Source organism: Pan troglodytes, chromosome 7 (genome assembly GCF_028858775.2).
Source record: "Pan troglodytes isolate AG18354 chromosome 7, NHGRI_mPanTro3-v2.0_pri, whole genome shotgun sequence".
NCBI classification, from domain to species: Eukaryota; Metazoa; Chordata; class Mammalia; order Primates; family Hominidae; genus Pan; species Pan troglodytes.
The window spans coordinates 101,416,581-101,442,640 of NC_072405.2; the positions used below are offsets into that span (position 1 = coordinate 101,416,581).

Below are 26,060 nucleotides of genomic sequence, written 5' to 3' on the forward strand. Positions count from 1 at the left end.
CTACAATGCCTTGAAGTTATTTAAACATCCCTCATTTGATCTTCACAATTCAATGAGATGGATATTATTACTTCTATTAATAAGATGAGAAACAGGCTGAGGTACTCTAAATAATATGTTCATAGAGGCTGTGTGGAAGAAATGAATTAAATCCTTTCCCCAGCCTGTAGGTCCAGTGCTTTGCCTAGTCTACTATTAAGTACAGATAAAGTTATATGAAAAGCTAAAAAACAGTATTCTTTTGGTTAAAATAGTGACTTAAAGGAAGGTGAAGAAAAGCATTCAAGAACCCCTTGAAACATATAGTCTAATACAGAAGAACAAAAATATACTAAGTGAAATTAAAGGTGCTATGCCTTTGAGAGGCTTTATTTAAAACCACACTGGGCCTTGTATGGAAACCAAGCCATAAGCTTCAACTGACATTCTTTCTGCAGTCCCCATCATGAATCTGACCACTCAAGTTTTAATTTCCTGTCAGATAAGATAAATGGAAGACAAGATCTCACAATTAGGTTTCAAACTATAAACAGCCTTCACGAAATCTTTGAATATCTTTCGTCTAGTTCACTGCTATGAGTTGTTGCTTGGTCTGAATACATTTTAAAATGGAATTCCTTAGTTTAAATTGTAGACTATTCCAGGGCAGAGGTTGGGAGATTTCACATCTGTGGTATTCCCTAAGGAAAGTGCCTTTTGTAGAGTCTGGTTACTGCTCATTCCAGCTTTTCTTTGTAACTAGTGCTGCAAGGTTTACAAGTATGGTTGAAAGAATATCACTAGGTATATGGCTCTCCTATCCAGTGGAGAGGTGCTAACTATATAACTGGCTTTTAAAACCTGAAAAGACTGTTTTTAAGGAATAAATGGCTAAGGATTGGGAGTCTTAGATTGAGAGAAGAGAGAAGTAGAGTTTGACATTTTGCAAAGGATAATTCACTAAAAATACCCATGAAGGTTATTTGGAGCAATTTAGAAATATTGGAGGGACTTATCTATCTGCCAAAGGTAGAGCAGGAGAATTCTATGACATGTTGAAATTGCTGTGCATGTTTTCTTTTGGTTCTTTGGTTGGAACATAAATGGAGTTTAATTAAAGTTACACAGGGAGGAGTAGGGAAAATCTCATGGGGACTCAAACAGGAGATACGGTAAGGCTGGGCAGAGCTCAGAGATACTGGAGTTAGCATGTGATTCTCAGTTCAAGGAGGAGCTGGAATCCTCAGCTGCATGAACATTTAAGTCATCATACCTGTTACACTTAAATGCAGCATATCTTAGCCATGTTCCAAATGCTTCTTCTGCTTATACCTTTTTTCTACTCCTTTATAACTTCAACGTGCACATAGCCCACTGTAAACTCTCCAGTCCCTGACATAATACCTGTTCTATTTCAGCTTCCAGAACTAAATGTCAAATTATTTCCATATTTCTTGGTTTGAATTCCTGAAGAGTATATGATTAGGCCAACCCTTTTGCGGCTAGGTGATTGAATCAGAGTTTGTGGCCAGGCTATATTGGCTTTCTTTGGCTCAAGAGTCAAGCTCTTGTTCAGTTAGTTCAGTTCCCAAGCAGTAGAATTATATGGTGTAAAATCTGCATATGACAGGGTCTCTGGGTGGGTGGTTGCACTTCGAAAGGGGGGCATCAACAGAGTAGGAAAAGTTTGGTGGTCCTATTGTATGTTGAATGGTATTTTTGACTAATTTTTAACTATCTTGAAAAGGACTAAGTTCTGAGTAAGACGTGACACCACCGGAGTTTTTTTTTTTTTTTTGAGCAGAGGAGTGATATAATTGGACATGCTTTAAAGGACTACTTTAGATGCTCTCTGGAGATGATCACTATTCACATTTTGGCGTATTTCCTTCTTCTCCAGTGTAACAATATTTCTTTTACTGAATCTTCTCTTTTCTTTCATGTATGATTACTTAACATTTTGTAGGTATCTCTATTACAGAATTGATTTCATGGCATCCTCTATTTCAGCTGCAATTGCTGTCACATTTCCATTGCCTCTTTCCTTAGTAGTTTCTTTGGCTTATGGTTTCAGGCACCATCCCTCATATATATATATATATATATATATATATATATATATATATATATACACTTTTTTTTTTTTTTTGAGACAGTCTCACTCTGTCACCAGGCTGGAGTGCAGTGGTGCAATCTCAGTTCACTGCAACCTCCGCCTCCCGGGTTCAAGCGATTCCCCTGCCTCAGCCTCCTGAGTAGCTGGGACTACAGGCGTGTGCCACCATGCCCATTTAATTTTTTATTTTATTTTTTGTATTTTAGTAGAGATGGGGTTTCACCATGTTGGCCAGGATGTTCTCAATCTCCTGACGTTGTGATCTGCCTGCCTAGGCCTCCCAAAGTGCTGGGATTACAGGCATGAGCCACTGTGCCCGGCCTCTAGGATATATTTTAAATAGATGTATTAGGGTCTGCCAGAGAAACAGAACCAACAGGATATCTCTCTCTCTTTCTCTCTCAACATATTTATTATATTTATTATAATAAATTGGCTTACATGATTATGGGTTTGAGCAGTCTCACTTCACTAACTGTTGTATACAAGCTGAAGGTCCAGGAAAGCCAATGGTATCCTTCCAGTTCAATCATGAAGGCCTCAGAAGCAGGAGAGCTGATGGCATAAGCCTCAGTCCCAGTGCAGGAGAAAACTGATGTCCTAGTTCAGTCAGACAGAATGAATTCTCCCTCCCTCCACCTTTTTGTTCTAGTCATGCCCTCAACAGATTGGATAATGCCCAGTCACAATGGGGAGGGCAATCTGCTCCATTCAGTTCATCAATTGCCTAATTTCATCTAGAAACACCCTCAAGGCACACCAAGAAATAATGTTTAGCCGAATATCTGGATACGCCATGGCCCAGTGAAGTTCACACATTAAATTAATCATTACAGTAAATAAGTTTAAATATATTTGAAATATTATTATATGTTCTGTTTAATTTATTTACTTATGTTTAGTTAACTGTGTGGTCATTTTATTAAAAATAGGTAATTATAGTCTTTTTTGGGGGAGGAATCAGATCTGAATTACTTTATTTGTAATTACAATATCCTTTAATCAAGGACTGATTGATTAGCACATAAAGAATGTACAGTTTAGAACCATAGATGGCAATTTTAAATGGATCATCTCAAAATTATGCTGCACATGTTTATATGTATTTGAACATCAAGTCATTCAGGAATAGTGTTAATTCTAAAAAGGGTAAATGTTATCAGAGTTTTAAGATAAATTTTGGTATTCTCTATTAATTTATTTGTGAAGATATTCTAGGAAAGATCTGACAATCAATTACTGTACTTTTTCATCTCATCTGATTCTTAGATATGATCTCAGGCAAATATTCAATAGACTATTCATTCTATTTTACTTTATTTGTATCAAATATGATAAGCATCAACTATATATATATTGAAATATGTTTAAGAAGAATTATAGTTCTACATAATTATATACATTCACTTTAATATAATAAGCAAAAATGACTCTTGCTGCCAATAGTATTAGGCTCCTATATAGGTATGAATGAACACTGTTCTGAAACACTGCTGCACATGGTACTCAACAAATGATAACAAATCTATTTGGAATGTGGAAAATTTTCTTTTCAAAAGCAGAAAGCGAACAAGGGGAAATGGAAATGAATAGTATCAGCTATTCTGGAGAAATAAAAGTCTGTAGGTTCTAGCAGTAGAATTGTAGGGTTAAAAACCTGTATTTCTTTCTCTTTTTATCTCAGTCTCTTTCCAGACCTCCTAGGTTTTATTCTCTAATACTAAATGTTTTCTGCTTTTCTTTCTTTTTTCTTTTTTTTTTTTGAGACATTCTTGCTCTGTTGCCCAGGCTGGAGTACAGTGGCATGATCTCAGCTCACGGTACGCTCTGCCTCCCGGGTTCATGCCATTCCCCTGCCTCAGCCTCCCTAGTAGCTGGGACTACTGGGGCCCGCCACCACGCCCAGCTAATTTTTTGTGTTTTTAGTAGAGACGGGGTTTCACCGTGTTAGCCAGGATGGTCTCGATCTCCTGACCTTGTGATCCGCCTGCCTTGGCCTCCCAAAGTGCTGGGATTACAGGCGTGAGCCACTGCGCCCGGCCTGTTTTCTGCTTCTCAACTCCAATTCTTGTGCTATATGTTTATCAGATTTCTGCGATGGATAAAATATGATGATATATGATAGATGACAGAGTAGTAGTTGGAAAGAGTCCAGGCCTAGAGGCCTATTTCATTTCTGTTTGCAACAGCTGAAAACTTGTGTGCTACAATTGATATGGCCCCTCCTCTTTCTGGGCCACTTAAAACAACAGCTTTGATAACTTGTTCTGAGTTATCTTTTATTCTATGTAATTAACTTAGATGACTTTCTTCCTAATAGAAGGAAGAGCTTCAGGGGCAATCCAATAAAAAGGAAAATTTTCCTAAATTTTCAGACAGTACAATTAATATGTAAAATTGAGGCAAATGTTTTGTTAGCTTTTTACTTTTATCTTCTGTTTCCCTTTGTCATGTACTAGACAACATTAGGCTGGTGCTCACAAGTTTTCAGACTCCTGGTAAAGATGATGAAAGTCCCTGAAAAATGTTTGCAAAATGGTATCCTCTGATGTAAGTCTTTACATTTCAAGGAACATTCAGAAATTTCAGAGTATATGTGATTCAAGACATGAGAGGTTTGGCAGCTCAGTCCTTTCACATTATTTGAAGGGACCTTAGGAGCTGGCTTCTAGCAACAGATCTTTCCTTAACTGGTGTCCCTAGGAAGCAGGACTACCTGAGAGGTGACCCTGGGATAAGATTGGCAGGGGGCCATGGCAGTTTCATTCCTGGATGTTTATGTGTACACAATTTTCACTACCCTGAATGCTTTTTCTTCTCCTGTATGATTTCTCCTTGACTTTTAAGGTTCAGATGAAATATTTTCCCCATATAAACTTGGCAGAGTTCTTGTAATTCACCTAGGTTTTATATTCTGCATCTGTAAATAGAAGCTAATAATATCCTCTTCACTGAGGATTAAATGAGACATGGGATTGAACCCAGGTCTAGCTAACTCCAAAGTCATTGCACTTAAACAGTGTATTAGGCCATTCTTGCATTGCTATAAATAAATACCTGAACCTGGGTAATTTATAAAGAAAAGCGGTTTTATTGACTTGCAGTTCAGCAGGGTGTACAGGAAGCATAGTGGCTTCTGCTTCTGGAGAGACCTCAGAAAGCTTTCAATTGTGGTGGAAAGCAAAGGGGGAGCGGGTTGTCTCACATGGCAGGACTGCTCCTGCAAGAGAGAGAGAGCAAGAGGGAAAGTGCGACATACTTTTAAAGAACCAGTGTCATGAGAACTCACCATCATGAGAACAGCACCAAGGGAGATGGTGCTAAACCGTTCATGAGAAACATCTCCATGATCCAGGCACCTCCCACCAAGTCCCACCTCCAACATTGGAGATTACAATTCTACATGAGATTGGGGCAGAGACACAGATTCGTAACATATAAAATATAATGCTCAAGATATTTTAAGCTACTACACACTTTATTTTTTCCTATTCTACCATTTGTATAGCAAACATTCTTTCTAAAGATACCCTTATTATCTGCATTGGTCTTTTGACCCTAGGCATTCACTACCTTTTATTGATAAATATTATTTTTTGGTATGGATAATCAAGCATTTATTGAAAAATATTTATTGAACCACATTTATGTATTAAACGTATGCTAGATCAGGAGATACAAAGAATAAGAAATCGTTCTTATGAAGGGACTGAAAGACAATGTGACATGGTCTTGTAAAAAGTAACATTGAATTGTAAATTGGGATATTACAATGAAATGTCGTATGTGTAGGTCTACAGCTTGAAACTAGGGTTTTCTGTTTCCAAAATAATGTTAAGCTTTTGAAAGCAGGAACCAGTCTTCTATTTCATTCAACTTTTCATTATTTTTAGCCTAGTGTCCTGTTCTTAGTAGGTGTTGGGATTTATCAATATATTTATTGATTTGCTTTAGTAAAATAGAAGCTCTCTATTACATATTAGTTACTTGTAGCTGTATAACACATTACCCCAAAATTTAGCTGCTTAAAGCATCAGAGATTTGTTATTTCACACAGGTTCTGAGGATTAGGAATCTGAGATTATCTGAACTGGTTGGTTCTCGCTCAGGGTCTCTCATGAGTTGTAATCAAGTTGTCAGCTGGAATTGCAGTCATCTGAAGGCTTGACTGGAGCTGGAGGATCTGCTTCCAAGATGGCTTACTCACATGGCTTTTGGCAGAAAACCCCAGATTCTTAGCATGTGGGCTTCTCAACAGAGCTACCCGAATATTCTTACATCATGGCAGCTGGCTTCCCCCAGAGTAAGTGACTCACAAAGAAGAGAGAATAAGCAGGAATTGCAATGCCTTTTATGGTCTAATCTCTGAAGTTGTGCACATCACTTCTGCTTTATTCTATTCATTAGAAGTGAGTCACTAAGTCCAGTACGCACTCAGGGGAGGAGAATTAGGCTCTACCTCTTAAAGGAGCAGTAACAAATAATTTGTGGATATATCTTAAAGTTACCACAGTACACTAACAGCACAAAATGTACTCTATCATTATTTTCTTTTTGAGCTCTGTAGGCTGAGGGCAAAACTTCAGAAAATAGGAAGATGAAGGCAGGGAAAATAAAGAGGGACTGGGAGAACGCACAGGGTAGTTTAGAGGGAATGAGGGTCTGGCATAGGGCAAAGAATCTACACAACCTGGGAATGTTATGTTCTGATGTCTTAGGTATTCATAAGAAGGGGGCTAAAGAGAATGACAGTGAGAGATGGAAGTGGGGAAAGAATGAAGAAGAACAAAATAACTGAGAGAAAACAAGGATAATTGTGTAGAAAGTGAAAGGGCAAGAGAAGAAAATAAAATAAAATACCTCTAGGAAAAAATCTCTGCAATCAGTCAAAAGCTGTTGCCCAGCTGTGAAGCAAATAAGCCCATTGGAACTGTCCAAAGGGGCTATTTTCTAAAATCTTTATTGTATAGTATCTGAGTATAACTGTTTGAGACATTTTTATGGTGATTTAGGTGCCAATGCTGAAAAGAATGAATTAAGATTCAAGAGTAGAACAATTTATAATTATTTTAAAGAAAATTTATGGAGAGAAAAAGATAAGAATTGGTAGAAGTTTTTTTGTATAAAAGATTTAGAAATAAAGTTGTTATCAGAGACAATAATTATATAACTGAAGAGTCATTGCTGGGCACATTATGAACACATTTAGGCTATGAAAAGTGAAATATAAATGTGTGATGAAACCAAGGCAAGGTGGAATTAAAATTCCATCCTTCCTCATTCCCCTCCTAATTACTTAGTGGGGAGAGAGAAAGTATTGAAGTCATTTCATCTTTTTGACATACAGATATAGAGAAATTTCATTATAATCTTGTGGCATGTTTAGATATCAGAGATACAACATGTGGAACTGACATAACATACATGCAAACTAAGTGGTCAGATAGATTTACTGCTTTAGTTGTGTAGATCAATTACACAAAGACAATTTATATGACCAGGATATTATTTAGAAGGAAAAGAGATAAGACTCATGCAAATAAACTGGCAAGACTTAGTTAAGTATCAAGAGAGACATTGTAGAGTTTAGACAATGCAGAGTTAATAGGAAGAGGAGTATCTTAGAAACATCAATAGGAGAAAGAAGCAATTGATGAATGGAATTAGGCATATGATTTAACTTGGCAGCAATGGTCCCCATGAGAAGGGAGTGTCCAAAATAAGTAAAGTTCAAGGGATGTAACTAGACTGTTAAAAAGCAGAGTACAGACTTTAAAGATAGTCAGTGGATGCCCAAAATGGGGATTTTTGTCTTACTCTTAAGCATTAACTCACCTAAGAGCGAACAATGATGATGATCTTTTACATAAAATATGAAAAAATAAAAGACTATCAGCTTTGATATTGACAGGCACATTTTTCTTCACATCAGGGGGCCTATTTTTGGTCTATTTTCCAACATTTAAATGAAGAAAGGGTTTTCTAGTATTTCTTTTGGTTATAAACATAGTTTTCTGATTTGGAAAATTTAGGAAAATATAAAAGTGCATAAAAATAAATTACAACTATACAACCCACTGACAACTGTTAATATTTTAGCACATTTCTATGTTTTGTTTTAATATTTATGATTTAAAAGATTTTTTTAAAAACAGTTTTGCATACTGCTTACTTTACTCAATATCATATCAGGACAATTTTGTCATTGAAAATCTCTTGTAAACATCATTAAATTTATTACCTTTTAATTTTTGAATAAATTTTAAGGGGCATAAGATAGTTAATCCTAATATTTACTAAAACATTATAATACAAAATAGAAAATAAATGATACATGTTTAAATTATTAATGGTTGAAACTGTTGACTACCTACTGTGATAATAACAGGTAATACTAATTATTTACTCTGCCACAGGAACTGTTCTAAGTACTTTGTATGGATTACATCATTTAACAATCATATTAGCCATTATGAGGAACCTATAATTATTATTCCCATTTTACTTAAAGAGGTTTAGTAATGTGGCTCAAGTTCTCACAGCTAGTAAGTATGGAGCTGAAATCCAAACAAGGCAATTTGACTCCCAAGTCCATCTTTCTAAATTTATACATTTTGCATTATATGTTTAAGCCTTGCATTAGGAACTGGAGATAGAATGATAAGGAAACCATAGAGGGTCTGCTCTTTCTGAGCTGTAGTGTGTAGAGAAACAATTATTAACAAATAATTAACATTTTAAATGTATAATTACAAACTGAAATCAGCACACTAAATGAAAGGAACATAGATCGATAATAGACAACAGGAGCCTGACTAAGTGAGTAAACTGGGGAAGGCTTCCTGGAGGAGGTGACACAAGCTGACAGCTGAAGAATGAACAACAATCAGTGAGGTAAAGGGGAAAGATACATTCCAGACAGAAGGAATAGCATGCAGAAAGGCCCTAGGGTGAGAGGGAACATGAATGTTCAGAAAACTGGAAGAAATTCAGTGTGACTGGGGCTCACAGATTGTATGGGAGCAGGCCGTGGCCCAGGAATGTAGGGCATGCTGAGGATTTTGAACTTTAAGGACAATGGAAATCTCAGAGTTTTATGTAGGTGGTGACATAATCAGATTTATTTTGAAAGGATCTTTCCATCTGAAGAATGACAGACATACTGGAGGGAGGCTAGAGGGAATGTGGGGTGGATTTCTGGTAGACTTTTGCTGAAGTCGAATAAGAAATGAAGATAACTTGGTCTAAGGTAGTGGCAGGAAAGGTGGAAAGACCTGAACATATTTAAGAGATATTTAACAGGTAAATTTGAAAATGGTGATGGAGTTAGTATGTTTTCTATGGGCTGAGATAGACAATACTAGAAGACCAAAATTTAGGAGGGCAGATCATGAGTTCAATCTTGGAAACAGTGAGTTTGACATGTGAATATTTTGAGTATGCAGTTGCCTATTGAGTGTGGAACCAGAGTCTTTGCCATAGAGATTTAATCAATTTGATGAATATGGGTAAAAAAAAAAGAAGAAGATAAAATGCAAAGAGAATGTAGTGGGCTCTGGGGAGCACTATTTCATGACTGGGCAAAGAATTATGAGTTATCAAGGAAAATTTAGTTAGAAGAGCATGTTAACTAGATTGGAATTGTTGGCAACAACTGAGGGTATACTGGAAGTTGGTGATGATGAATTTATGGTGATTCTTGTCTTCCCTGAGGTGTGACTCTGCAAACAGCACCACAGAGGCAAGGAAGCCTGGTGGCAAGAATGACCCAGAAAGGTTTTGTAAGATATGTGAAATGAGAAGGTTGAGTGTCAGCGGATTCAGGCATATGATAGCATAATTTACCATTCATTTTTTTTAAACTTAGAAAAGGGTTTCTTAAAAAAAAATTTAGGCTTGGCATGTGTCTCACACACCTGCAACCTCAGCACTTTCGGAGGTCGAATTGGGTGAATCGCTTGAGCTCAGGAGTTCGAGACCTGGGCAATATGGTGAAACCCCATCTCTGCCAAAAATATAAAAAATTAGCTGGGCATGGTGGCACATGCCTGTAGTCCCAGCTACTTGGGAGGCTGAGGTGGGAGGATAGCTTGAGCCCAGGAGGTGGAGGCTACAGTGAGCTGAGATCGTACCACTGCACTCCAGCCTGGGTGACAGAGTAAAACCCCACCCACTCATCCCCCCACCCCAAATTTAAATAATTCTGAGAAATACCTTTTATGCATAAACATTTGTCTCTTTTAAATATTTCTTTTGGAGAAATTCCTATAAGAATTACTCAAAAGAGTAAGAATAACTTTCAGCCTTTTAAATGACATTGCCAATTTGTTTCCAGATTCCTCTAATCTTGTTTGCATGGGGGCAGTGGCTGTTCTAATTTTTATTCTTTGTGTTTTGACAGGCTAAAAGAATGTATCCTTCAAATTCTTCTTTCTTACTCTCTTTCAGCTGCTGTGTCATGAGTAATTTTCTTTGGTTAAGGTGCATATCTCATGCACATGTGAGAAGGTCTTCATGTTGCTTTGGAACAACAAAGAAAACTTTCTGGTTATTGAATCTTTGGGTCATAAGCACTTTCCCTCTCAACCACTAAAGATCTTACTCCATTTTGTTGTGATGTTTTATGATATGGACAAAACTGAGGCCAAATTGTTCCAAGAAGAGGGAAATGCAAAGGCCCCAAGGTGGAGAATGCTTGGGAAGAAAGCCAGTGTTACCACAGTGGAGAGAGACAAGAGAGAAGTGGAGAAAGAGTGAGAGAGCAGGTACTGGGAGATGAGGCCAAAGAGATAGTGCAGAATCCAAATCATAACCAAGTCCTGAAGCCAGGGTGAGGAGTGTGCATTTCATTTTGAGTGAGATGAGAAACCACTGGGTGGTTGTAAGAGGGGGAGTGAAGTGGTATGATTTGCATTGTAAAGCAATTGCATGGTTAGGGTTGGCACACACAGGCAGGGTGTAAGTAGAGGCCTCTTCGGGCTACTGGTTCTCAGGTAGTTCAAGGGCAGAAATGGGGTCTAAAGCAGGCATGGGGTGGGGACTGTGCGGTGACACAAATAAGCCCTCCCAGATCAGTTATTTCTATGCTGATGTCTAAATGGAAAAGCCTGAAGAGGACTCTCCCTTCGGCTTTAAGGCCTAGGGTACAAAAGGCAGGGCAGGGCCTGGGCTTGGGGGCCTTCATCTGCTTCTCCCTGACTAGAATGAGGAAGGTCTCAGTGTCTGTCTGTCTGTCTGTCTGTCTCTCTCTCTATCTGTGTGTGTGTGTGTGTGTGTGTGTGTGTTTATAGCCTGGGAGTTTAGTTATCTATTTCTTTCCAGGCTTGGCTCTTAGCCTCTTTTCTTCAACTCCCTCTAAGGATCTTCTCTTGGGAGAAGTATTCAGCAGATACTGAAGGATTATGACTCTAGGTCACTTTCTGACTATTTTCCCTCCCTTTCATGCAGGGTATGTGAGACATGGGTTCCCAGCACAGATATTTTTGGCTTTCTTATGTTCAAATGATATCATCAGCCTAATTGCTCCACAATTCTGATTAGATATCAAATTTATCATACAGTTTCTTGAATTTCCCATTGGTCACAAATAGTATTAATATCCTTTAGAGTTACTAATTAAATGTAATTTTTGGATGCCTTAGCCCCCACACTTGAATCTTTTCCCCCCTCCTTGAAACTTGACCTTAAGCCTATTTAGAAATCCCAGTTCTCACTAAAGAGTAACGCTATGAATTTTGAGATGCTTTGAAGAATGCACAGGGATTTGTCATACCCTACTTATTGGTTCTATTTTTGAGTCCATGTGAAATCTCAGCTTCCTCCCTCACCCCCAGTTTACTTTATAACTGCTCCTGCTAATCTAGCCCCCTTCTGATCTCCCTCATTACTTTGGGCTAGTCTGAAGCAACAGAAGGACTTGCTAAATTTGTATATTCTTCCTGAGGCCTGGGGCTTTGTGGGAACAATTATAAAAATTTACCAAGTCTGGAGAAGAAGGCCTTCGCAAATCTTGAGTGCGCAGGGAGAAGCGAATGTGTCTGGCGTTTCTGAGAAGATATTTGTTTATTCATAAATCATTTATTGAACATCAGCTCTGTACTAGGCATTGAATTTTGAGCTTGCATTAGTCACATAAGTCATAGTGTTTAAAGAGACCAAAGCCTGATAGATGAAGATAGACTTTTCAACAATGATTGTCTCAGAGTATTTATAGGTAATATGATTAATTTATATACCAGGCCCAATGAGGAGACAAGGAAACATTCGATAGAGGCTGGAGAAGCTTAGAGGGGTGACATTTTAGTTTTGAAGAGATGACCCAGTTGTAGGATGAGTTAAAAGGGTATGGCATGAGTCATAACTGTGAGATAAGATACAGGCCTGTCATGAGATCTCTAAGTATCTCTGAAAGCTTAAAAGGGTAAAGATGGGGCTTACTAGGATATATGGTTGGAGAGTCAGCCAAGGAGAGCCAAGTATGACATATGAGGGCTTTGGATTTATCCTATGGACAAAAGAGAGCCTTGAAAGGTTTTAAGCAAGGTTGTTATATGACCAAATTTTCCTTTCAGAAAACCATTTCTTCAGCAAAATTTTGCGCTGAGATGAATTCAAGTACCATTGCAACAACTCACATAAGACAAAGGCCTCCAATGAAGGTGGGGTGGGTAGTGGGTGTGGCCAGGAGTAGGAGAAGATTGTGTGGGGGTGGTGAGGAGGTGGATGGGATGGAGGGTGGAAAGAGAGGTTTCCAAAAGTTTTAAGAAGGTAGAATTGACAGGACATGGTGAGAGACTTGAAGTGGGTGATGAGAAAAAGGAAAAAGCATAATTTGGGGGAAACATGAATTTAGGCTTAGAATTTAGAACTTTAGGTGCCAATGGAACTTCCAGTTGGAGTGGTCCATTGGACAGCCAAATATTTGAGACCATTACTCAAGAAGGCAGTTGACACAGACATCTTAGCCTCAAAGTTCCTTGAATCCTTCACTTTAAGGAGCTTCCTCAGTCTTCACTTCAGCAAACCATATCTACAGTCAAGTCTAGATCCTGACATCACCTTCACATGCTCTAAATTGGAAGAATTAAGGTCTGGTATGGCAATGTGACCACTGGTTCCTTGTATGTTCAAGCTATCTTATTGCTTTATATCCATATCTTTTCACTTAATGACTCAATGACATGAAGTCACTCAATGAGTCATTAAGTCAAAGTCATTGAGACTTCATGTCTTGCCACGTCTTCTTTTCTCCTAGTCCATCAGAGTTGGTCTTGTTATTCCTTCCTGTAACCAGTCTAGACTGAAAAGGAGCAGTCCTGCCCTTTAATATTTAGTACACACAACATGCTCATTCTTTTACTTTCTGACATACTTATGTTGCAGACTCTTTATGTTGGATCTGGGAAGCTGAATGCTAAAGGGAAGCACATTATTGTGCAGACAGGGGCCACCACTAATATGTAGATTACAGTGGTTCCCTCAGCACTTCTGTATAATATATTTCTGTCCAGGTTCCTTTACTGAAAACTGTGGGACATTTCAAACCTTCACTGCTTTCTTCCTGTCTCCATTCACACTGATACCCTGCCTCCAAACTCAACTGACATATGGTCTTATTCTCTGCTTCAAACAGTTGAAGGGACTATGTCTGACTCCTTCAACCATCCAGTGTCTTCAAACTTATTCAGGGGTTCACTTAAATGCCTTTTCCTCTGGTCACAAAGGAGAAGATAATTAAAAGATGTTAATATTCTAAGATCATTCTGTGTCCTTCACTTGCTCATTTCTGTTTTACTTATTCCTTCTTTCTCCTTTACATTGATCTCTCTGTATTGGTTTTTTCTTAGAGGACTGTGAGTTTAGTATAAATTATGGAATGATATCCTTTAGGACAAAAAAGGAAAGAATGGTGGTTACATAGAATGAAGCACAAGGAATAACCCTTCTCATTTCAGCACACTGAGTACTGACTTAGAGCTGCCATTGGGTTCAACTCTAGGTTGTACCCATGAGATTGTTAACATAGGAAACTGAATTAAGAAAGTTAGAATGTCTGTTTTGAGACCAGGACTCAAGGTGATACCAACATAGACTTGAGCTTTGTATTTTATTTAAACATCTGCCTATGTTGTGTAAGATTTCCTGTACTTTTGAAACCTAATGACATGATATCCCAGATGTTTAAAATCAATTATTTTTAATTCATTGCATGCTTGCTACGTTTCAAATTCTGGGCTCAAATTATGGAAATATCTCTAATTTTCCTATAAATGTTGTGAGATGCAGTGGTGTGGAGCCACTTCATCCAGGCTCACAAGAGCTAATTTTGCACATCCCTTCCCAAACTCTGTGTTCAGTGATTTGAATCAGCTATAGCAGGAGGATTTACACTGTGGAGTCAACACTCACTGCAAATTGAGGCTTTTTATTTCTTCATTTCAAGGACCTGGTTTACCAGCATACTACTTAAGATAGGTCATATGTCCCCATTTTACAGCTGAAATTTAGGTTCAGAGAAATAACTCCCTAAATTAGGTTAACTGTGAAAGCTACATGGGTTTTTGGGAGGCAAGGCAAGATATTCTGTAAGAGAGTAAGACATTGTCTTTTCTCTTCTTTTCTCTTCTTATTCTCTTCTTAATCTTTTCTTTTTCTACTGAAGTTGTAGAGTGCAATTGGATTTAGACTTTCTCCATAGAAGTTTAAATATCCTTGTGAACTGTATATCTTCCGTCTTCTGCGTGTGTTTTTTTTTTTTTCCCTCACTCTGTTGCCCAGGCTGGAGTGCAGTGGCACAATCTCGGCTCAGTGCAACCTCCACCTCGGGGTTCAAAGGATTCTCCTGCCTCAGCCTCCCGAGTAGCTGGGATTATGGGCATGTACCACCACACCTGGCTAATTTTTGTATTTTTAGTAATATTTTCTTGGTCCCTAATACGTTATAATGTGAACATTTTGATGTTCTTTTATTTCTTCTACTTTCCTCATTAAACATAAATGGATCATAAGACAGTCTTTGAGATCTAGAGGTTGGTGTATGTTAGGTATGTTAGGTGTATGTTAGGATGTTATTTTTTGTTATGCTTGGTTTTCTAATAAATACATTTGCAAAATGTTCCCAACACTCAATTTATTAATGCTTATTCTATTACTAACCAGTTCTATAACCCTAAACAAGTTTTCTTAGTTGTTCAGGATGGGGATATGACCAGTGACCCCTAAGGTCATGGCCATTCATGCCACCATTTAAATTCTTATGCTTCTGATAAGTAGACTATGCCCCAGTGTGCCCCTAGATTACTTTATTTAGGACTTAAATCCACATTAGTATTTACTGTGGATTTTTAGTCCTAAATAAAGTAATTTCAGTTTAATTTTATTAAAAATGTAGCTTTAGAGGTAGTTTCATTATTTTGTTGTGCAATAAGGTTTTTATTTTGTTTGAAAAGTTTCAGGATCTGAAGCTGAGGGAATTCTACTGTGAGGGAAACCCACTGTTCCTGCAGCAGCCAGTGATTTCTACACAGCAGGAGAACGTCTGGAGTCTACAGGTGAAGACTTACCTCATTAACTTAAGTCTTCAAACTAAAGCCACAATTTAAATTTTAAAGCGTTTTCTTTTAAAACATTCATGCCAAGCCAGCAAATGATTAATGTAATCCTAGTCCATTGGCAATGTGGATCCTATACATAATCTTTTTGACTTGCTTATAGAATCCAATGAAATCCTAAGTCACTCTGATTCCCAGAGTGACTTAATTCAGAGAAATGGAAATATTTTGTAGGATGAATAAAAGAGAGAAATTTATTTTCACTTTAGCCTTTTCAGTGTTATTTAAAGATGTATTGATTTGTTCTTAGTGTAGTCTTTACCTCTTTCACTCCCTTTTTACTTGTCTCTATCCCTAGTGGATGAATGAATATGATCCAGAAACTATGTTCACTTCAGCAAAACAAGTTAATGGTATTAAAAGAAGGAACAGGAAAGCATATTACAGAACTCTTTGGTAATAGACAAGTCAGAGATCACAGATCCTCCCACATTTGGCTATGATTCTCCATCAAGAATTTAGATTTCTGAGATCCATTTGGGTCTGTGGCTAATGTGCAGGATTTTCATAAGACTTTTAGGATTTGTATGGGATCAACTTTCCTGGCTGCAGGAAACATCCAGTCTTGTCCAGTGGCTTACTTTGTTTTTTTTTTTTTTAATTAAATTATTGTATGAATAATACCTGTTTATTGCAGAAAACAATAACATACAGATGAGCAATGGAGAAAATCAAAATTTCTTATACTGACTTTTAAAAAGTTTCTTACTACAAAAGTAATACAAGCTCCCGTAGAGAAATTAGGGCAAAAAAAGCCAATAGAAGTTAATAAAAATACTAAGAAATCAAATTAATGGTCTATGACATTTATTCTTTTAGAACTTTTTATGCATTCAAAATATTTTTGTAATTAAAGATGAGTTCAAACTCTATACACTATATAGAGTTGTTTTTCCACTCAATTATTGTGAATAGCTTTCCAATCAGTAAAACAAAACAAAATAAAACCAGACCATGACATCTTTTTTGATGAATACATGGTATTCTGTATATGATGATATCATAATATTTTTAATTACTTCCCCACTGTTGGATGTTTAAATTATTAATAATTTTCTGGCTTTTTAGCCTTTATAAACAAAGATACAAGGCTGGGCACAGTGTCTCATGCCTGAGGCCCCAGCAATTTGAGAGGTCATGGCAGGATGATTGCTCGAGCCCAGGAGTTTGAGACCAGCCTGGCCAACAGAGTGAGACCCCATCTCTACAAAATTTTAAAAACCTTAGCCAGGCATGGCGGTGTGTGCCTGTGGTCTCAGGTACTCAGGAGGCTTGAGCCCAGTAGGTTGAGTCTGCAATGAGTTGGGTTCATGCTACTGCACTCCAGCCTGGGTGACAGAGCAGGATCCTGTCTCAAAAAACACCCCCCAAAGTCAAAAAGCAACAACAACAAAAAGCAAAGGGACAGTGACCATTCTCACAGTACATTTTTAGTTCCCGTGCATATTATCCCTAAAAATGTAACTGCTGGGCCAAAGAACTGACATCTTGTAAAGTTTGATTTATTTTTTTCAGATTCCCTTTCACAGAATATTTTCACAAACAGCATTATTTCTTACTCTTCTGTAACAGAAAAACAACTCATTTGAAATTTAATAGTAAATAATTTGAGTAACAGTTGTATTTAATTTTTTATTCCCGTATAACTTATTTTTTCTCCTTTCATCAATCATTTCAGTATAATAATAGCAGCTAACACTTATTTTATGCCTATTATGGACAAAGTACTGTTCTAAGCACTTAACAGGAATAAACTAATTTAGTCCTCTACTAACCCTAAAAAGATAGGTATCATTATTGACCACTTTTTATAGATATAGAAATGGAGATTCAGGGAGGTCAAATAACTTATCTGAGGTCACAGAGCTTCTAAGTGTTGGGACAATGACGCCAACTTAAGCAGTTGGGTTCCAGACTCCCAGCTGCAATATTGGTTCAGAAAGGGGATATAGGGAGCTGAGGGAAATGGAGACAGGGTCATCCTGGGTTGGAGGAGGTTCTGGTTTGTGGAGGAGGCTGAATTAGCAGTTAACCCAATCTGGTAGCTGTCTTACAGAGAGCCTTCAAGGACAAGAACCTTGTCTGTGAGGGCGGTGAATGAGAGAGAAATTGTTCTAATTTTCAGAACTGTTGGGTCCAGGAGCACAAAAGTTAATTTTTTTTTCTTTTATTATTATACTTAAAGTTTTAGGGTACATGTGCACATTGTGCAGGTTAGTTACATATGTACACATGTGCCATGCTGGTGCGCTGCACCCACTAACTCGTCATCTAGCATTAGGTATATCTCCCGATGCTATCCCTCCCCCCTCCCCCCACCCCACCCCAGTCCCCAGAGTGTGATATTCCCCTTCCTGTGTCCATGTGATCTCATTGTTCAATTCCCACCTATGAGTGAGAATATGCGGTGTTTGGTTTTTTGTTCTTGTTATAGTTTACTGAGAATGATGATTTCTGATTTCATCCATGTCCCTACAAAGGACATGAACTCATCATTTTTTATGGCTGCATAGTATTCCATGGTGTATATGTGCCACATTTTCTTAATCCAGTCTATCATTGTTGGACATTTGGGTTGGTTCCAAGTCTTTGCTATTGTGAATAGTGCCGCAATAAACATACATGTGCATGTGTCTTTACAGCAGCATGATTTATAGTCCTTTGGGTATATACCCAGTAATGGGATGGCTGGGTCAAATGGTATTTATAGTTCTAGATCCCTGAGGAATCGCCACACTGACTTCCACAATGGTTGAACTAGTTTACAGTCCCATCAACAGTGTAAAAGTGTTCCTATTTCTCCACATCCTCTCCAGCACCTGTTGTTTCCTGACTTTTTAATGATTGCTCTTCTAACTGGTGTGAGATGGTATCTCATTGTGGTTTTGATTTGCATTTCTCTGATGGCCAGTGATGATGAGCATTTTTTCATGTGTTTTTTGGCTGCATAAATGTCTTCTTTTGAGAAGTGTCTGTTCATGTCCTTTGCCCACTTTTTGATGGGGTTGTTTGTTTTTTTCTTGTAAATTTGTTTGAGTTCTTTGTAGATTCTGGATATTAGCCCTTTGTCAGATGAGTAGGTTGCAAAAATTTTCTCCCATTTTGTAGGTTGCCTGTTCACTCTGATGGTAGTTTCTTTTGCTGTACAGAAGCTCTTTAGTTTAATTAGATCCCATTTGTCAATTTTGGCTTTTGTTGCCATTGCTTTTGGTGTTTTAGACATGAAGTCCTTGCCCATGCCTATGTCCTGAATGGTATTGCCTAGGTTTTCTTCTAGGGTTTTTATGGTTTTAGGTCTAACGTTTAAGTCTTTATTCCATCTTGAATTGATTTTTGTATAAGGTGTAAGGAAGGGATCCAGTTTCAGCTTTCTACATATGGCTAGCCAGTTTTCCCAGCACCATTTATTAAATAGGGAATCCTTTCCCCATTGCTTGTTTTTCTCAGGTTTGTCAAAGATCAGATAGTTGTAGATATGCGGCGTTATTTCTGAGGGCTCTGTTCTGTTCCATTGATCTATATCTCTGTTTTGGTACCAGTACCATGCTGTTTTGGTTACTGTAGCCTTGTAGTATAGTTTGAAGTCAGGTAGTGTGATGCCTCCAGCTTTGTTCTTTTGGCTTAGGATTGACTTGGCGATGCGGGCTCTTTTTTGGTTCCATATGAACTTTGAAGTAGTTTTTTCCAATTCTGTGAAGAAAGGCATTGGTAGCTTGATGGGGATGGCACTGAATCTGTAAATTACCTTGGGCAGTATGGCCATTTTCACGATATTGATTCTTCCTACCCATGAGCATGGAATGTTCTTCCATTTGTTTGTATCCTCTTTTATTTCATTGAGCAGTGGTTTGTAGTTCTCCTTGAAGAGGTCCTTCACATCCCTTGTAAGTTGGATTCCTAGGTATTTTATTCTTTTTGAAGCAATTGTGAATGGGAGTTCACTCATGATTCGGCTGTGAATCCATCTGGTCCTGGACTCTTTTTGGTTGGTAAGCTATTGATTATTGCCACAATTTCAGATCCTGTTATTGGTCTATTCAGAGATTCAACTTCTTCCTGGTTTAGTCTTGGGAGAGTGTATGTGTCGAGGAATTTATCCATTTCTTCTAGATTTTCTAGTTTATTTGCGTAGAGGTGTTTGTAGTATTCTCTGATGGTAGTTTGTATTTCTGTGGGATCAGTGGTGATAACCCCTTTATCATTTTTTATTGCGTCTATTTGATTCTTCTTTTTTTCTTTATTAGTCTTGCTAGTGGTCTATCTATTTTGTTGATCCTTTCAAAAAACCAGCTCCTGGATTCATTAATTTTTTAAAGGGTTTTTTGTGTCTCTATTTCCTTCAGTTCTGCTCTGATTTTAGTTATTTCTTGCCTTCTGATAGCTTTTGAATGTGTTTGCTCTTGCTTTTCTAGTTCTTTTAATCGTGATGTTAGGGTGTCAATTTTGGATCTTTCCTGCTTTCTCTTGTGGGCATTTAGTGCTATAAATTTCCCTCTACACACTGCTTTGAATGCGTCCCAGAGATTCTGGTATGTTGTGTCTTTGTTCTCGTTGGTTTCAAAGAACATCTTTATTTCTGCCTGCATTTCGTTATGTACCCAGTACTCATTCAAGAGCAGGTTGTTCAGTTTCCATGTAGTTGAGCAGTTTTGAGTGAGATTCTTAATCCTGAGTTCTAGTTTGATTGCACTGTGGTCTGAGAGACAGTTTGTTTTAATTTCTGTTCTTTTACATTTGCTGAGGAGAGCTTTACTTCCAAGTATGTGGTCAATTTTGGAATAGGTGTGGTGTGGTGCTGAAAAAAATGTATATTCTGTTGATTTGGGGTGGAGAGTTCTGTAGATGTCTATTAGGTCCGCTTAGTGCAGAGCTGAGTTCAATTCCTGGGTATCCTTGTTGACTTTCTGTCTCGTTGATCTGTCTAATGTTGACAGTGGGGTGTTAAAGTCTCCCATTATTAATGTGTGGGAGTCTAAGTCTCTTCGTAGGTCACTCAGGACTTGCTTTATGAATCTGGGTGCTCCTGTATTGGGTGCATATATATTTAGGATAGTTAGCTCTTCTGGTTGAATTTATCCCTTTACCATTATGTAATGGCCTTCTTTGTCTCTTTTGATCTTTATTGGTTTAAAGTCTGTTTTATCAGAGACTAGGATTGCAACCCCTGCCTTTTTTTGTTTTCCATTTGCTTGGAAGATCTTCCTCCATCCTTTTATTTTGAGCCTATGTGTGTCTCTACACGTGAGATGGGTTTCCTGAATACAGCACACTGATGGGTCTTGACTCTTTATCCAATTTGCCAGTCTGTGTCTTTTAATTGGAGCATTTAGTCCATTTACATTTAAAGTTAATATTGTTATGTGTGAATTTGATCCTGTCATGATGATGTTAGCTGATTATTTTGCTCATTAGTTGATGCAGTTTATTCCTAGTCTTGACGGTCTTTACATTTTGGCATGATTTTGCAGCGGCTGGTACCGGTTGTTCCTTTCCATGTTTAGCGCTTCCTTCAGGAGCTCTTTTAGGGGAGGCCTGGTGGTGACAAAATCTCTCAGCATTTGCTTGTCTGTAAAGTATTTTATTTCTCCTTCACTTATGAAGCTTAGTTTGGCTGGATATGAAATTCTGGGTTGAAAATTATTTTCTTTAAGAATGTTGAATATTGGCCCCCACTCTCTTCTGGCTTGTAGGGTTTCTGCCGAGAGATCCGCTGTTAGTCTGATGGGCTTCCCTTTGAGGGTAACCCGACCTTTCTCTCTGGCTGCCCTTAACATTTTTTCCTTCATTTCAACTTTGGTGAATCTGACAATTATGTGTCTTGGAGTTGCTCTTCTCGAGGAGTATCTTTGTGGTGTTCTCTGTATTTCCTGAATCTGAACGTTGGCCTGCCTTGCTAGATTGGGGAAGTTCTCCTGGATAATATCCTGCAGAGTGTTTTCCAACTTGGTTCCATTCTCCCCATCACTTTCAGGTACACCAAGCAGACGTAGATTTGGTCTTTTCACATAGTCCCATATTTCTTGGAGGCTTTGCTCATTTCTTTTTATTCTTTTTTCTCTAAACTTCCCTTCTCGCTTCATTTCATTCATTTCATCTTCCATCGCTGATACCCTTTCTTCCAGTTGATCGCATCGGCTCCTGAGGCTTCTGCATTCTTCACGTAGTTCTCGAGCCTTGGTTTTCAGCTCCATCAGCTCCTTTAAGCACTTCTCTGTATTGGTTATTCTAGTTATACATTCTTCTAAATTTTTTTCAAAGTTTTCAACTTCTTTGCCTTTGGTTTGAATGTCCTCCCGTAGCTCAGAGTAATTTGATCGTCTGAAGCCTCCTTCTCTCAGCTTGTCAAAGTCGTTCTCCGTCCAGCTTTGTTCCATTGCTGGTGAGGCACTGCGTTCCTTTGGAGGAGGAGAGGCGCTCTGCTTTTTAGAGTTTCCAGTTTTTCTGTTCTGTTTTTTCCCCATCTTTGTGGTTTTATCTACTTTTGGTCTTTGATGATGGTGATGTACAGATGGGTTTTTGGTGTGGATGTCCTTTCTGTTTGTTAGTTTTCCTTCTAACAGACAGTACCCTCAGCTGCAGGTCTGTTGGAGTACCCTGCCGTGTGAGGTGTCAGTGTGCCCCTGCTGGGGGGTGCCTCCCAGTTAGGCTGCTCGGGGTCAGGGGTCAGGGACCCACTTGAGGAGGCAGTCTGCCTGTTCTCAGATCTCCAGCTGCGTACTGGGAGAACCACTGCTCTCTTCAAAGCTGTCAGACAGGGACATTTAAGTCTGCAGAGGTTACTGCTGTCTTTTTGTTTGTCTGTGCCCTGCCCCCAGAGGTGGAGCCTACAGAGGCAGGCAGGCCTCCGTGAGCTGTGGTGGGCTCCACCCAGTTGGAGCTTCCTGGCTGCTTTGTTTACCTAATCAAGCCTGGGCAATGGCGGGCGCCCCTCCCCCAGCCTCGCTGCCGCCTTGCAGTTTGATCTCAGACTGCTGTGCTAGCAATCAGCGAGACTCCATGGGCGTAGGACCCTCCGAGACAGGTGCGGGATATTATCTCGTGGTGCGCCGTTTTTTAAGCCCGTCGGAAAAGCACAGTATTAGGGTGGGAGTGACCCGATTTTCCAGGTGCCGTCCGTCACCCCTTTCTTTGACTAGGAAAGGGAACTCCCTGACCCCTTGCGCTTCCCGAGTGAGGCAATGCCTCACCCTGCTTCGGCTCGCGCACGGTGCGCGCACCCACTGACCGGCGCCCACTGTCTGGCACTCCCTAGTGAGATGAACCTGGTACCTCAGATGGAAATGCAGAAATCACCCGTTTTCTGCGTCGCTGACGGTGGGAGCTGTAGACCGGAGCTGTTCCTATTCGGCCATCTTGGCTCCTCCCGTCTCCAAAAGCTAATTTTTACAATGTGTTTAGTGGAAGTAGCTATCTATGCCTGTAATATGTAAATGATGTGTGTAGTTTTAAGAGTATCCCTAAGAATTCTTCTCAGAAAAGTGACTTAAATTGATTTGTACTTAAAGTAAGAGTTATTTCTACTGGGCATTTAGTCAATGTTACTGATTAAAGTACTTGCTGTGTCAAAGAATTCTAGGAACTATGATATGGGTTATGCCTTGGTAAAGATTTTAGAAACTTTACCTCACCTCAGAGATTTATGAAGTAAAATTTAATGCTAATAACTATATTATAGAAAAATATTAGCGGGAATATACTGCATTAGTAGATGCCAGGCTAAATGGTTTACCGTTTTTATGTAATTTAATTCTCCAAACTCTTTGTGATAGTATTGGAAAAAATCCCAACTTTACAGATGAGGTGTTCAAGACCAGGGAAGTTAAGGGTTCATCGAAATATGACCACACAGCAAATAAGTCATAGAGCCAGAATTTACACCTATGCATGTATTTGTCTCAGACTTTGAATTTTTGCTCTTGATGCTACGTTTTAGTGCTTATCATACACATAGTAACACCTGAGTATACAATAGTTCCAAAATGTATCACTCCTAAGGATTCATATTTGTTTTTACATTTTATATTTTTCATAATATATAATTTTTATGTGTATAATTTAATAACTCAAAAATTATGTGTAAGGAAAATGTAGGACATATAAAATCAATTTCATTTATGATGAATTATAATTAACTTACAAATATTCTAAGAAAATAGCATATAAGCTATCTAAAAGGAGCAATTTGAGCATTTTGAAATATTTTTATAGACCACTTTGGTCTATAAAAGATTTCTTGACTTTTAAATAACACTGGAATTAGACCATCATTAAATTGTATACTCTCAAAAATTGCATTGAATGCATCTCTAAGAGATGTCCTAAAAGATACTATTGGTCATGCCAATAGTATTTTATTTTATATATACTCACATTTCCAAGTAAGAACTTTATATTTTAATGGTGTATGCTATCCTTCCAAAGTAACACATTGGCAATAAGTAAAAGAAAAATATAAATAATAGTTGATGTAAGAGCTGTCAGATATACTGAGTGCAACAAACATGTTTGGGTCCAGAAATCATAAATGGAAAAAGTGATCTATATGAACCTATTTTTAGGTCCCTGGTATTTCAGCAAATGCTTCTATCATCTGCTATTTTGGGTAGTGAATCCTTATCCATGAGTTTTCTACAGCTTTATAATAAGACTTGGCCATTGAATTCGTGTAGCGAAAAGCCCACCTATAAAATCAGTATTTATTTAAGAATCACAAGCTATGATCTGCTTAAGTAGTTGGAGAAAGGGTGAAAATAAACATCTGATTTAGGCACCCTTGTAATATTAGTGTGAAAGCATGACCTCAGTCATGCAACCACCCAGGAGAATGAGCTTAAGTGGGTAGGAGGTTGTGCTGTTGAAGGATCAGACAAATAAAGAATCCATGCTCAGGGCTGTTTACTGTATAAAGGCAGCTTTCTCGGGTGCTTGTTTATTGGGAGGGATAGGATAATAGGAAATGGACACAGCAATTTATAAGATTTTGCTGTTATTTTTTAAGTTTTTAAATAAATTTCTTTAAAATTAAATTAAATTAATTTCATGCATGGGGTGAATGCATGAAAGATTATGTGTGTATATACGTATTTTCAAAAATTCCTATCCAAGCTTTATGTGGACTATTTCAATACTACTGGGAAATCTTTCACTTTTGTCGGGAAAAAAAAGTACCAAATAAATCATCCCCAAACACTATTAAAATTTCAAGCAGTGTTTGTGTAACATTTATACAGGACTTCCATGCTACTGACAAAAACAATGGAGAAAATTTAATGGATTCAGGCAAATGTTTATTTATTTTCTTTGCTTGGTCAGTGAAGATTTAATTTTATGCATTATGTAATATATTTTTATTAAGATGATAGCCCTAGTGAAAGGCAACTTCCATTTTCTTACTTCCTCCCTTTATTATTTAGTATTTTATTATTATTATTGCAAGTCAATTTTCTGAACATATCTAGGTAGATAGGTTTAACTGAGATTAAATTCAGATGTTTGGTTCATAGAAATCATTGCTTTTTTGATGGCGCTATTCAGGTTCTCAGTGCAGCAAGGAATTTAGACCAGTGCTTCTCAAATTTCAATATGCATATAGATTACCTGAGGAACTAGTTAAATTGCAGATTTTGATTCAGTAGGTCTGGAGTGTGTCTGACATTCTGCATATCTAATAAGCTCCCATGTGATGCAGTCTGTGAACCACAGTTTAAGTAGTTAGGATTTAGACCTTAGTGAACATGACAAAATTCATTTTTGAATCCAGTCTGAATGTTTGTACAGTTTTTGCTTATTGTAATGAGAGGTGCCAGATTTAAACCTAAACTGTATCTAACTTTATAAAATGTGTAATGCAAATGTATTATGACTTGGATTCCTATATGTAAGAGATGTAGAAATATGACAATGTAAGAAACTTATTGTTCTTATATTGATGAAAACCAAACTTATTTGCAATGCCAGTCATTTACAACACAATTCATTAGATACACTGCAGAATCTTAATTTAACAGAATGTAGATAATAAGCCATACACTTTATCTAATGAAATGGAAATCAATGTAATGTAAAACAGTTTTGAAAACAATCTGAGGATCTGTATTTTTTTTTCAATTTAGGAAATAACATCAAGATTTGTAATGAATCAGCTAGCAGAAAATAACCCTTTCCTAATGGATGGCATAGAACGGTACCCACAAGTCAGGAGCATGATCTCTCAGGGAAAAACATGTGCAATATGTGGACAGTACTTTATAACCGTATGGCTGGAATGTGTTCGATTTGTTCCTCCACCAAAGGTAAATGATGCTTTTTGTGCGAATATGAGGATAATACTGATTCCTATCCTTTGTTCTTATCTA

The 26,060-nt window shown here is 37.9% G+C and overlaps 1 protein-coding gene across 5 annotated transcripts in view; it reads left to right on the forward strand.

Annotated features, from left to right (window-relative positions):
* Nucleotides 1-26,060, forward strand: part of LRRC69 (leucine rich repeat containing 69) — a 134,132-nt gene that overhangs the window by 89,788 nt on the left and 18,284 nt on the right. For all 5 annotated transcript variants that reach the window (XM_001137722.6, XM_063816409.1, XM_016959661.3 and 2 more), the window contains 2 exons: nucleotides 15,544-15,645; nucleotides 25,818-25,997. In XM_001137722.6, coding sequence (XP_001137722.1) covers nucleotides 15,544-15,645; nucleotides 25,818-25,997 — 282 coding nt within the window. The remainder of the gene's footprint in view (nucleotides 1-15,543; nucleotides 15,646-25,817; nucleotides 25,998-26,060) is intronic.